The following is a 14,267-nucleotide window of genomic DNA, read 5'->3' as shown; positions in this document are numbered from 1 at the left end:
TAAAAAATAGGATAAAAATTCATATTACAGTAATATGAGATTTCTCTAAATGTCTATAACACAGGTTTCTTTCTACTGGTTATTCATATATTAATATGTATATATATATATATGAATATATGAATGAATTCATATATATGACTGTGTGTGTGTGTTTCTGAAAAGAAACTTTATTAAAAATATTCACCAGGGGTCTGGGTGGTAGCGCAGTGGGTTAAGCACACATTATGCAAAGTGCATGCACCGGTGTAAGGATCCCAGTTTGAGCCCCGGGCACCCCACCTGCAAGGGGGTCACTTCACAGACAGTGAAACAGGTCTGCAGGTATGTATCTTTCTCTTCCCCTTCTGTCTTCCCCTCCTCTCTCCATTTCTCTCTGTCCTATCCAGCAACAATGACAGCAATAACAACAATAATAATAACAACAACAATGATAAACAACAAGGGCAACAAAAGGGAAAAAATAGCCTCCAGGAGCAGTGGATTCGTGGTGCAGGCACTGAGCCCCAGCAATAACCCTGTGTATATATATATATATATATATATATATATATATATGGGGGTGGGGACACAGATAGTGGGCATGGTGGAACTATACCTGTAATCCTAAAATCCTGTAACCCACTGTAATCACAAATAAAAGATGTGTCCACCTCTCTCAGTACTATCCATTGTATCCTTCTGCATTTAATGCTGTGCAATCTTTTGCTGGATCAGTAATTTTAATTTTACTTCCAACTGAAAGTTTTTATTTTAATTCCAATTGAAAGTTTCTTTTTTCAATATTTATTTATTATTTTTAATATGATAGGACAGAGAGAAATTGAGAAGGAAGGGGAGACAGACAGCTGGGACACAGCTTCGCCACTCATGAAGCTTCTCCCTTGCAGGTGGGGACTGGTGGCTTGAAGCCAGCTCATTGCTCACTGCTCACGGTAACAGCCTCACGCAGCCGCATCCACCTCCACCCAGCACCCTGAAAGTTCCTTTTGAAGTAAACCAAGTGTCATTCAGTTTTGTTTCCTCACATATTCAAGGCTGGCTAATTCACTGAACACATTATGCTGCATTGTTATGCTATTCTCTTTCTCTTACTAGGACTGAGGAACTTTATCTGGTAAGAAAGTAGATTCCAGGATAATTATTTATTGATGGGGAATAAGATTTAAATCCATATGTGGTGCTGGGCTGCATTAAAGATAAAAGCAGGAGTTGGGGGATGGTGCAGCTAGTAAAGTACACAGGTTGTCAGGCAGAAGGGTCTAGGTTTGAGCACCAGGACCCCACTTGCAGGAGAGATACTTCATAAATGGTGGAGCAGTGCTGCAGGTTCTCTCTCTCTCTCTCTCTCTCTCTCTGTCTCCCTCTCCTTCTCTCTGTCTCTCCCCACCTCCCCTCCCCTCTCAATTTCTCTCTTGTCTTATTAAAAAACAGATAAGAACAAAAAATAAAATATAATTTTTTTTTCACTTCCTCCAGGGTTATCGCTGGGGCTTGGTGCCAGCACTAGGAAATCCACTGCTCCTGGAGGCCATTTTTCCCATTTTGTTGCCCTTGTTATGGTTGTTATTGTTATTGTTGTTACAGCATTTATTTTTAAGCAGGCTACTGTGGTATAATGCTTTGTTGTCTTTTCTAGTCTCACTGAACAATAATCAGCATAAACAAATTTTCTCTTTATTCACATCTGCATCTTGACCAACTATGCTTTTGACATAAGGGAACAATGTTGTACATGTATCTATGAGATAAAAACAAATGTTCAAAAAATGACAATATCTTTGCTGAATAAAAACCCACAATTCTCCAATAGTGATATCAAACCAATATTTAAAAGAAAAGGAGAAAGTTTTCTTAAAAACTTGTGTATGTTATTATCTTTAGACAGATGATATCATTCGTCATTCTTGTCTGTCCTGTGCAGTTGCATTTTTACTGTGGGTGCATTTTTGAGAGGAAATAGACTGTCATAGAGGTGAATTAGCTTGGGTATTATACAGCCAAGGGGGTCAGATTTGAGGTTAGGCCTAGTTATCTTAAAACTGTAGATAGTACTCTGTCTAGAGTAGACACTCCAGAGAAGTTAAATCTGAAGAGAACAGGCAGAAAGCTGTAATGACATCATCTTTCATAATGACTTGAAAGATTAATTTTTGCATTCAGTAGTTGCCCATTAGAGCAGAAAATGGATAACCATTAGTAATGCTCTCTTATAGATAGGGTTTGTTCATAAAGTTTAACTTGGCTTAACTGTAGATCTAACTGCATTAATTAGATATTATAAGTAATGTTAGAAGTTTATAGATGAAGAGTTCAAGACAGAAGTTGAAAATAAAGTAAATGGGATTTAATATACATCTGGATAGTGTGACCTTTTAATTTTAATTTTTTATTTTAGGAATCTACCAAGGAAGTTGACTGTAATTTGATTTGTTTTAAGAGTCAGCTGTACAATTATAATTAACTATAGAAAAGTGGAAAAATGTTGTCAAGTGAATCTCATTCCTGAGTTAATTTTATACTCATAAAAAAAAAACAACATATTCCCCAACGCAGCCCTCATCAAATATATCACCTTATCTTAAAGTTTGCCTACTGGATAAATCTACAAATGTTCCTGTTCTTATTAATCTCTATTCTCCCCTGCCTTTCTGACTTCATTCCTCCAAATCTCTTTAGAAATATTAAAATGTTTATAATATCCTGGACACATTACGGAGCGTCCATCCCTTCATCCTCTAACACTGTGCCATCAGTCTGAAATACTTTTTATTCACTTGCTCTTTTCATAAGGATGATTGTTTTCGCAGCCTTTCTGCAATCTGTACCTGAGTGTTCTAGATTTAATTATTCTTTTCCTCCATGCTAATGAAAAGTTTTGTGGCTTTATTACTATATTGCATATCATGCATTTAATTAATTTTATTACATGTAATTCTTCCATTCACTTTGTGATCTCATTGTTGGAACAGGCACTGAAAAGTTAGTTTTAATGAATCAGCATGGGGCAGCGGTGCACCCAGTAGAGTGTACACATTACCTGGCTTAAGGACCCAGGTTCAAGCCCCTGTTCCACACCTGAGGGAGGTGGGGGTGGCGGTGGGTGTTCAGGAATGGTGGAACAGTGCTTCAGGTGTTTTTCTTTCTCCCTCCCTATTTCTCTTTTTGTCTATCAAATTTTAAAAAATGATCAAAATACTAATAGTTTTACTATTGTCAACACACATCTGTTAGACTTTAGAGAAATATCTAGCAGTCTGCGATTGGTTTACACTGTGAGAGAGAAACATCTCTTAGTGTAATATGAAGCAGAGACAATTTGTGACAAATAACAGGAAAAGTAATGGCTACTTCAAATATATACATATTTAGATATTTCTTTGTTGTCAATAAGTATTTTCATATCCAATAATATTTTCCAATAATTTGAGACAATAGAATCTATTACTTGATGGGGAGTCATAAATTCAGTTAGTCAAAATTAAGTGGACAGATTGTCTAAAGCTAAAACAATACAATATATTTTACTTAAAGCAGTACTGTATAGATTTATTTTGGCAAGAAATTTTAGCAAGTAAAGGTTTCTTAGAAATTTAAAGAAAACCATTTTGTCAAAATTGATAATTTATTGTATAAACTTGAATTTAGCTTTAGTTAAAATATTACATTTATTCTTAGAATTTTATATACTATGTTTGAGAATATCATCTTAAGGTAGTAATTATTAGCTAAATGGATTTATAAGGAAGAAAACTAATACTATATTGAATAGGATATACTTAAGAGCAAATTTCAAAACCTTTTCAGGGAATAGCACATTAATCAACTTGACAAATCTTACATACTCCATTTTTCAATTATTTTCCAGAATTATTTATTGACTCTTAGAAGGGACTGGAAATGAATGTTGAAATAGCTCTACAGAAGTGAAAGCTATTTTCATTTTCCTCTGTGAATTCTTGGTTATGCTTCCCTGTTTTGTATTTGTGTGTGATATTATACTAGGCAAATATATGATACAATAATTAATATTCATCTAAAATGGACATAGAAAGGTAAACTTCATGTCCTGGACTTTCTGAAAGTGCATTTCATCTAGTCTGTTCTTTGTCCCTATGAAGACAATAACCCTTTTTATACCTTGATTCCTAGTTTGGAAGTAGAAAATACAGTGACTGTTACCTACAATGATATCAGCATATTATCTCTATAGAAAAACTATACAGTACCAGTGACATATATTGAATACTTGTTGATGAATGTAGTTTACTATTTCCGACTTATGTATTAAAACACTTCCCTTATATGATACCTTCCTTGATGCATCAAATCGATGTTATTTTTTTCTTTACTTTTTAAAATATTTATTTATTTTCCCTTTTGTTGCCCTTGTTTTTTGTTATTGTTGTAGTTATTGTTGTTATTGATGTTGTCATTGTTGGATAGGACAGAGAGAAATGGAGTGAGGAGGGGAAGACAGAGAGGGGGAGAAAGATAGACACCAGCAGACCTTCACCACCTGTGAAACGACTCCCCTGCAGGTGGAGAGCCTGAGGCTCCAATCTTATGCTGGTCGTTGTGCTTTGCACCACGTGCACTTAACCCACTGCGCTGCTACCTGACTCCCCAAAACGATGTTATTTGTTATCACCAAAACTTAACTCCTTCATGCATGTACAAACTATAGTATTTACTGTCGAATGTAAAACATTAGTTCCCCAATGAAGAAATTAAAAAAAAAAAAAACTTAACTCCTCCAGCAGACTTTTAAAGCTAGAAACAGAGAGACAAAAGGACCGAGGGAAAGATACACAGAACCTACACTCCTTCTAGCGCAGTAGGGGCTGGACTTGAACCTGGGTCATGCCCATGACTAAGAAGGCACAATATCAAGATAAAGCTATTTTGTTAGCCTGCAAAATCATCTTAGAATACAAATTTCTGAAACTCTTAAGCTAAACAGAAAGGCATATGTGGTTATGACTATGATTGTTGTTCTGAAAATTAGATCAAATATGTGAGATGTTAAAAATGCAATACAGGGGTCGGGCGGTGGCGCAGTGGGATAAGCGCATGTGGCGCAAAGCACAGGGACCAGCTTAAGGATCCCGGTTCGAGCCCTGCAGGGGAGTTGCTTCACAGGCAGTGAAGCAGGTCTGCAGGTGTCTATCTTTCTCTTCCTCCTCTATGTCTCCCCCTCCTGTCTCCATTTCTGTCCTGTCCAATAACGAACAACATCAACAATGGCAATTACCACAATGAGGCTACAACAAGGGCAACAAAAAATATTTAAAAAATACAATACATTAAGAGACTGCTAGCAGTGCCACTCCAGGCTTCCCTTTAAGACCTTCTATTGTCCTGATATAATTGTTCACAGTTTTGACTCATTTTCATCCATTAATAAAGAAGGCAAACATAGAAAGATAGCTAACTAGCTAGGGCACATGGTGGATTATACTTGTGACCCAAGTTTTGACCTCAGTACTACCTGGTAAGTACTATAGCATGTCTTCTCTTTCTCTTTCCCTCTCCTTCTCCCTCACCCTCTCCCTCTCCCTCACCTTCTCCCTCACCCTCTCTCTCTCTCCTTCTTCCTCTCTCTCTCTCTCCCTCTCCCTCTCCCTTTCTGAAAAAGTGACCAAATTATGCATGTGCGAGATTTCTGCTTCACAAAGAAAAAGAAATTAGGACATTCAAGCCTAGCTTCATGGGAGTAAGATATATCCTTACATAATCCTCCAAATTATTTAAGCTGAATATACATGAGTTTTCTTTTTCCTTGCTGTCAGGTTTATCATGACTTTACTGCTTAGAGTAGCCCTTTTTTTTTTTTTTGGATAGACACAGAGAGGGAGAGGGAATCAGAGAGGAAAAGAGACCCAGCAGCACTGCTCCACTACTTGTGAAGCTTCCACCCCTGCAGGTGAGGACTGGGACCTGGAACAGAGGTCCTTGTGAATATTACCATGGGTGCTGTACTGGGTATGTCACCTCCTGATCTTGAAAAGTCATTTTTTTTCAAGTGCTGGTTGTGTGAAGAAAAGAGAGATGTCAGATGTATACAATGCTTCACAGGTGTTCAGATGTTTGCTGGACTGGTGGGAAAATGATCATTGTAAATAACGTCTAATGAGATTTACAGACAACCTCTATCTGAATACAGACTATTTCTATTTTATTTTCCTTTATGTGGGTTTAGTATATTTTATTAGAAACAATTTGGAAGGGGTGGGTATTCAAGACTGGAACATTTCACTCACCTCTCTAGGGGCATCAGCTTCAATGAATTCAGAATAAATCATTTTGGCTTTAGAAGCGATTTCTGCACTTTCAGTTTTCTTGAAGTCTTCACAGGCCAGCCAGAATTCAACATTTTCTTCACTAAACTCTGATTTTAGAAATGTTCGAAAAGCATCTAGGCCAGCTATAAAATGTATAATAAAAACATTTGTATATCAAACTGCATAGTAATATGAAGAATAATAGTCATTGCATAGTTCAATCTTCTAGGTATTTAGTAACTACTGTTCATCACCCCCTCTAAAATGCAATATTTATGTATTTGGACCTTTGACTCTAAAAAAAATTTATCTTAGACAATTGATTGCAAACACTAAATATTTACATCTATAGGTCTATAAGCATTTCCACTAACAAAAATACCCAGTACTTTTTCTTTCTTTATATGAAAAATCTAGGAGTTATATTTAAGAGAAACTCACAATGGCACTTACTTCACAAGAAACTCCTTTAGCTTTGGTTTTTGTTTATCATTTGTTTATGTATCATTTTTAATTGTGATAGAAACAGAGAGAAATGTGTGGGAGAGAGAGAGAGAGAGAGAGAGAGAGAGAGAGAAATCTGTAGCCTGCTCCACTGCTCCATTGCTAAGTTAATGAAATTAGATTAAAGTCAGAGTAAGTGCATTATTGTTGCTATAAATTGGTGAGGAAATATAAGTTGAAGCAGGGGCCAGCAGGTGGTGCACCCAGTTAAGCGCACATAGTATTATGAGGAAGGACCTGCTCAAAGAGCCAGTTTTGAGCCCCTGTTCCCTGCCTGTAGCAGGGATGCTTCACAGGTAGTGAAACAGGTCTGCCATTTATTATTTTTTTTTCAGAAACCTTAGACCAGGAATTAAAAATGAGTCTTCTTACTTGCAAGTGTGTTTACTTTGTCTTGACCGTTTTGTACATTTTCTAAAAACTGTAATAGGAGCAGAAACAGCTTCAAATTATGTCTTCAGTTTCCTGAGGTTTCTCTTTTCACTTTTTCTTACTTTTAGCCACTTTTACACACACACATTGCTTGCTTCCATTGATGTTTTTATTCATGGCCACCTGTTCAGAGCCTTTCTTTCTCTACTAACCGTATCAAAATGTGCCCTGAACCATTCTTCTTTGGTATGCCTACAGCTCATTTGAGAAGATAACCCTTGCTAAACATTTTAGGGCTGAGTATAGTTGAGATTGTGCTTCTAGATAGATAGCAAGTTAGACAGATCATTATCAGATTCCCACAACTGAACTAGCTAAATCACTTCTTCAAAATTTGTGTTATCCAGTTTCATAGTTTTCATCTTCCTGCTGGCAGTATCTAGATGCAAGGGAAGTTCTTAGGGAAAAAAAAATGTAGGATCCCGGTTCGAGCCCCTGGCTCCCCACCTGCAGGGGAGTCGCTTCACAGGCAGTGAGGCATGTCTGCAGGTGTCTATTTTTCTCTCCCCATCTCTGTCTCCTTTCCTCTCTTGATTTCTCTCTGCCCTATCCAACGACAGCAGCAACAACAACAATAATAATCTCAATAATGATAAAAACAACAAGGCCAACAAAAGGGGAAAAAATGGTCTCCAGGAGCAGTGGATTCATGGTGCAGGCACCGAGCTTGAGCTCCGGTAATAACTCTGGAGGCAAAAAAAGAAAAAAAATGCACATCACTATTTGTGCCACTTGGAGGGGTTTGCCTTCAGAAATACCATGTTTTTCTCTTCCACCTGCCACAAGTTCCCCCTTTACATGTGCTTCCCAAAGCAGTTCTTCCCTGCCTGGAGATTCCTCAGGCCCCAGAATTAGGAGCAGTAAATCTATGAAAAATCAGGACAAAGGAAAGATTGACCCAAGAAAAAGAAAGTGATTTAAGAAACAGAGGTATGAGACAGTTGTTGGTGGTTTTCTGTAGCCAAGAATAAAAGTGAAGTATACTGAGAGAAAAAAGAATGGGACATTCATTGAGCAAAATTAAAATGTCTAAAAACAATGGGTTGAATATGGATTTAAGGGGCCAGGTGATGATGCACCTGGCTAAGCATTCACATTACAGTGTGCAAGGACCCAGGTTCAAGCCCCTGGTCCCCACATGCAAGGGGAAAACTTCACAAGTGGTGAAGCAGGGCTGCAGGTGTCTCTCTATCCACTCCCTCTCTATCCCCTACTCCCCTCCTCTCTTGATTTCATTCTGTCATTATCCAATAATAAACAAAAATATGTTTTAAAACTAATAAAATAAAAAAGATAAAATGGTTGCAAGGAGTGGTGGAGTCATAGTCCTGGCTTCAAGCTCCAGAGATAACCTAGGTGGCAATATATATATATATATATAAAATATTTTTTAATCTTTTTAAAATCTTTTTTATTATCTTTATTTATAAGAGAGAGACAGCCAGAAATCAAGAGGGAAGGGGATGATAGAGAGAGACAGAGAGACACCTGCAGCACTGCTTCACCACTTGCAAAGCTTTCCCCCTGGAAGCTCGATTTTTTGCGCATAGTAATATGTGCGCTCAAACAGGTGCGCCACCACCCAGCCCCTAATAATTTTTTATATTCATTATAGAGTTGAAATTATAAGTCATTGCAAAAAGTTTTTAGGTACCAATTAAAAATATCAGTAGACATTTTGGCCAGTGTGGATACCATTAATATGTTATCACTATAAAAAATTCAATCAGCTATACATATTCCTCATTTGTATAGACCCTTCTCCCCATAGGGTAAGTTCCCGCAAAGCAGACTTATTTTTAAAGTGCAAACATAAATTCTAGTTACCATTTTTTGTTGGTGTTGGTGTTGCTGTCACTCCAAATTGACTTTTTTTAGATATAGAGAGACAGAAGGAGAAGGAGAGGGAGGAAGGGATCGAGGGAGGGAGGAAGGAAGAGAGAGGGAGAAAGGGAGAAAGGGAGAGAGAGAGAGAAAGAGAGAGAGAGAGAGAGAGAGAGAGAGAGAGAGAGAGAGAGAAACACAGCACTAAATCTTGCCCCCTGTGATGAGGCGGCGAGGGTTGAACCTGTGTTATGTTCATGGGAAAGCAGCCCTTTCCCAGCTGAGCTATTTTGCCAACCCCCTTGTTACCTTTGGTAATAACTATTTTATATTAAATTCTGGGTTATTTCATTTATGACAGTCTAAAATTAAATGTCTTGAACATACTTATATTCTGGAGCTGGGTTATATAAACAACTTCTGGGTTGTTTCAGAAAGAGAGAGATGGAGAGACACCACAGCAATAGAGCTTTCTCCGGTGCTGTGCTTCTTCCCATGCGTGGAACCTGAGCTGTGCTGGAGCTGTGTGCGTGACAAGACACACCCGACCTGGTGAGTTATCTTTCTGATCCTAGCTGTCATATTCTCCATAGTTACATACCCACACATCTGAATATATTAATATCCACCTACATACACACATTTTTGAATTCACTACATATAAGAATATCTCAATTGAAATAAATACTTTGAAAACTTCATTTTGGTCTAGTGGGTATGGAATATAAATAACTTATTTAAAGTTTTAGTTCTGTAATAGTTTCTGTGCTTCATTCAGTTATTGCAAAGGATATAGTGCCAAATGATAATGACTCTGTGGAAAAGTTAGATATTTTGTTTCCTTAGACTTTTCTACCCGTTTCATGCTGTGGACTTCTATAATATTATCTTACTTTATGCCCACCTAATGTCATTTAGATTTTGGGTTTATATAAGTTTGTGAGACCGTTGGAAATCTGTACTTGAAATATTGATTGTACTCATCTTTTTGTATTTCCATAACGTCCATAATTCAAGATTTTCTTTTTTTAATTCTTTTAAAAAAATTTTTAAAAAATATTTATTTTATTTATTTATTCCCTTTTCTTGCCCTTGTTGTTTTATTGTTGTAGTTATTATTGTTGTTGTCGTTGTTAGATAGGACAGAGAGAAATGGAGAGAGGAGGGGAAGACAGAGAGAGAGGGGGAGAGAAAGATAGACACCTGCAGACCTGCTTCACCACCTGTGAAGCGACTCCCCTGCAGGTGGGGAGCTGGCTTCGAACCGGGATCCTTACGCTGGTCCTTGTGCTTTGCACCATCTGCGCTTAACCCGCTGCGCTACCGCCCGACTCCCTTTTTAACTCTTTTTAAAAAGTATTTTATTTACTTTATTTTTGAGAGAGATGCAGAGCGAGAGACACAGAGAGAAACGTCAGAGCACTGCACAGCTCTGGCTTATTGTGGTGCGGTGGATTGAACCTAGGACTTTGGAGTCTCAGGCATGAGAGTCTCTTTGCATAACTGTTATACTGTCACCCCACCCATTTCAAGATATTCTTTAAGGAATTGCATTTTTACGTCTATTCTTATCTGGCTCTTACCTTGATTAGTTAAAAGTGTGTCCATATTTTCAAACCATGCCATTGTTTCTGTGCTTGTTGACCTGTAGAAACAACATCTACCCTTGACAATAGCATTGTGATCTTTTTCTCTGATAAGAGATAGTCATATTCATTATGTGTATTTGTTGAATTATACCAGGTAGGTGAATTTCACATCATTAATCAAACTACAAAAGTTGAAAGATATTACATAATGTTTTTTTCCACAGTGGGTAGCTATAGAAACACAAAGTGGGATATAATTTGAGACTTGCAAATTATTATTAATCTAGCTGACAGCTTAAATAATATACACAGGTTCTTGAATTCTAATAAAGGCACAAGAGAGCTATCACTCATGGTTCTGTGGAGTAATTGTGAATCTCTTCTCAACTATAAATATTTAAATTGATAATTTATGTGGCATACTCTGTTCCTGAAAAACTTAGCATTATAGCAGTAGTGATGAATGAACTATTTTCTAACTTTACAGTCCCTATGAAATGTTCATTTCATAATTATGCATCTTAAAAAATGCTGTTGAAAGTTTTGATTAAGGATTTCTAACATGTGGTGATCTTGAAAATGTTTATTTATGGCATTTTAAGAAGTCTTTGCTCCACTCTGAGGCAGCCTCTATTTCTTTTTGGACTGGTATGCTTCCAGCTCTGTGCTGATTTATGTAAATCTAGGAATCTGTCATCACAGAATAATATCTTTTCCAAAGGAGTAAACAAATTTATGGACTTAAGTCTTCTGAAGAAGGTATACTTTTGGGGATGTGATGTAGAAATAATAAATCAGGCTTAAGATATAAATTTTAGAACATGCAAATATGTCTTGTATTATTGCCTTTAATAAGCAAAGAGCATGATGAAGCAGTCCTCCATCCACAAAACACATCTGCTACCCAAGTTAAAAAAAATTCTTATGATTCTATAGCTGTGATGAGCAAATGACTTTGGTTCTAGAAAAGGATGGTCTAATTAAAAACTTTCTATTAAAGTGATGGATCATAAAACAGAGACTTATATCAAGGCATTCTTATAAAATCTTACATTTACATATCAAGATGACTAACCTTAAAGTTGTTCATTTGAAGTAGTCTCTTCATTTTTACTTTATATTCTACCACTCCCTATAATTTGCTACACTTTTTTTTTCCTCATCTGCGTTAGAGTTGATGGCATTATCTTCTGCTGGTGCAGTTGTTTGGTAAATATTAGTTGCCCTCACAAAAGATTCCCTTTGAGGTCTTCTGTTATCTACATTCCCTGCCTTAAGTATTCTTTCTCAGGGGCAGGCAATTGGTTTCCCTTCATCTCTTGATTAACTAAATCTTGGCAATACCAACTTTTCTGTAACTCCATGGGGTGTTTTGAGAGAATTGGGCTGTTAAACTTCCATCTTTCATGCAAGGAGAATGAAATCCTAGTTTTAATTTTCATTAAAGAAATTTCCTGGACTTTCAAGCTTGCCACTTAGATAAGCTTGCATTATATTTCACATAAGTCATAAAAATCTGTCATATAGTGTTAAGGTATATGGTCAGGCCTAGTGTATGTGTTTGAGCATTTTGTCTATCTATATAGCTGGAAACGTGGTGGCTGTTCAGGATTCAAATTAAAAGCTACTAACCTGAGTAATTAAAAGTTACTAACCTGTGAAATGAATGTCAATAAATAAGACAGAGAGTACTTTTGAGTCTTAACTGTGACCATGGAGTTTTACCATTGTGATGGAGGATCAAACAAAAACAGTGAAACAAAGGAAGTAAGGAAAAAACTTCCAAGACTAGACAGTGGTTTTCAGAGTGATAATGGAAACGTATCTATGGGGAGTAAAATACAGTAATCTCACTCTCAAGTCTGGAAGTATTGTCAGAGGGACGTGGCAACACCTATTCTGGAAAGTCTCAGTGCCAGGCATGCATGATCTTCAGGTAGGGCCAACACTGGATTAGACCAAGGGGACTATTCAGCAAAGAATTTATTGGATATAATGGAGTCTTTTGGAAATGCAAGTGTTAAAATACATTGTAGTTATTCTTACCATCACTAATAAAGGAAAACAATGAAAACAGAAAGAGCAAACCAAAGTCTGGGAGATGGTATAGATCCTAGGACAGAAGGAAAATCTCGTTGTTCTCAGTGTGTAGGATTCATTAGACTATTATAGATACACTGTAGATGGAGTACAAGAGATCAGTCAATTAGAGGCTCTCGAATATTCTAGCATTCTTCAAGACCACCAAATACTAGCGCTGCTGTATAGGAGATTCAACTCAGAAATCATCCCTCACTGACATGTGATAATCTCTGGAATGCTGTCAGCACACTATTTTCTTTTTTGTTTAATTTTTAAAAAATATTTATTTATTTTCCCTTTTTGTTGCCCTTGTTTTTTTATTGTAGTTATTATTGTTGTTATTGATGCCATCATTGTTGGATGGGACAGAGAGAAATGGAGAGAGGAGGGGAAGACAGAGAGGGGGAGAGAAAGTTAGACACCTGCAGACCTGCTTCACCACCTGTGAAGCGACTCCCCTGCAGGTGGGGAACCAGGGGCTGGAATTGGGATCCTCATGCCCAGCTCCCAGCACACTATGTTCTCAACTATTGACTTAAAGATTTGATTTTTGACTCTGCTAGCATCTATAGGTTGGCAGTACCTACTTTTCAGAAGTTAACATGAAATGCTACTACTTGAAGAAATAACATTAATTTGCAAGTTAAATTTAGTACTGAATATATATTTTTAATGCTTTGGAGGAATAACTCATTGCCATATAGAAAGAAACTGTATGACAATATTTGTAAGTACCAAATCCACAGCAGTGTGTTGAATTTTTAATCTCTACTGCATGTGCTAAACATGCCATGCCATTGACCTCATTTAACCTTGAATTTGGCAAAGTGTGTTTTAAATCCCCTGCTACCAATAAATAAATAAATAAAGTGTGTTTTAAATCCCCTGCTACCAATAAATAAATAAATAAATAAATAACAGACCATGAAGCTAACTACTGGTACAGTAGTTTATGTGTTAGTGGGTTGCCAGAATATAAGTATAGGTATAATTGCTTTTAACTTAAACTCTCTTTATTGGCACAGCTCTTCCTAGAATGGATGAGTCAAAGCATATATGCTTCTGCATGTTTTGGGATACTTTCATTAAATATTTTAAAGCTGATTTTTCTGCAATAAACTCTTATTGAAACTTGTACAGATATTCTCTTTGAATAATAGTCAAATCATGGCAATTGTCCATTTCAAGAATATAGAGATTCTTCAAATTTGTACATTATTAAGTGAAAATTAGATATTTTATTAGGCATAAGAAATACATTTTGTGTTATAAAACATCCATCAGGGAAGGGGCCAGGCAGTAGCTCTTTGGGTTAAGTGCACATGGCATGAAGCTCAAGGACCAGCTTAAGGATCCTGGTTCAAGCCCCCGACTCCCCACCTGCAGGGGAGTTGCTTCACAAGCGGTGAAGCAGGTTTGCAGGTGTCTATCTTTCTCTCCTCCTCTCTGTCTTCCCCTCCTCTCTAGATTTTCTCTGTCCTATCCAACAACAATAAGAGCAATAACAACAACAATAAAAAGAGCAACCCCAACAAAAACAACCAACAATGTA

The 14,267-nt window shown here is 37.0% G+C and overlaps 1 protein-coding gene and 1 long non-coding RNA gene across 2 annotated transcripts in view; one reads left to right on the top strand and one right to left on the bottom strand.

The window, feature by feature from the left end:
• Positions 1-9,590, top strand: part of LOC132534714 (uncharacterized) — a 152,264-nt gene extending 142,674 nt beyond the window's left edge. The window contains exon 3 of the long non-coding RNA XR_009546426.1: positions 9,479-9,590. This is a non-coding gene — a long non-coding RNA (uncharacterized LOC132534714). The remainder of the gene's footprint in view (positions 1-9,478) is intronic.
• The window catches only part of RGS21 (regulator of G protein signaling 21), a 50,933-nt gene that overhangs the window by 9,310 nt on the left and 27,356 nt on the right, over positions 1-14,267 (bottom strand). The window contains exons 3-4 of the mRNA XM_007539749.1: positions 10,628-10,704; positions 6,264-6,427 (exon numbers count right to left, since the gene is read on the bottom strand). Of these exons, the coding sequence (XP_007539811.1) occupies positions 6,264-6,427; positions 10,628-10,704 (241 nt within the window). The remainder of the gene's footprint in view (positions 1-6,263; positions 6,428-10,627; positions 10,705-14,267) is intronic.

Source organism: Erinaceus europaeus, chromosome 19 (genome assembly GCF_950295315.1).
Source record: "Erinaceus europaeus chromosome 19, mEriEur2.1, whole genome shotgun sequence".
Lineage (NCBI taxonomy): Eukaryota > Metazoa > Chordata > Mammalia > Eulipotyphla > Erinaceidae > Erinaceus > Erinaceus europaeus.
The sequence above is the reverse complement of the archived record's forward strand: the minus strand, read 5'-3'. Positions and strand labels throughout refer to the sequence as shown.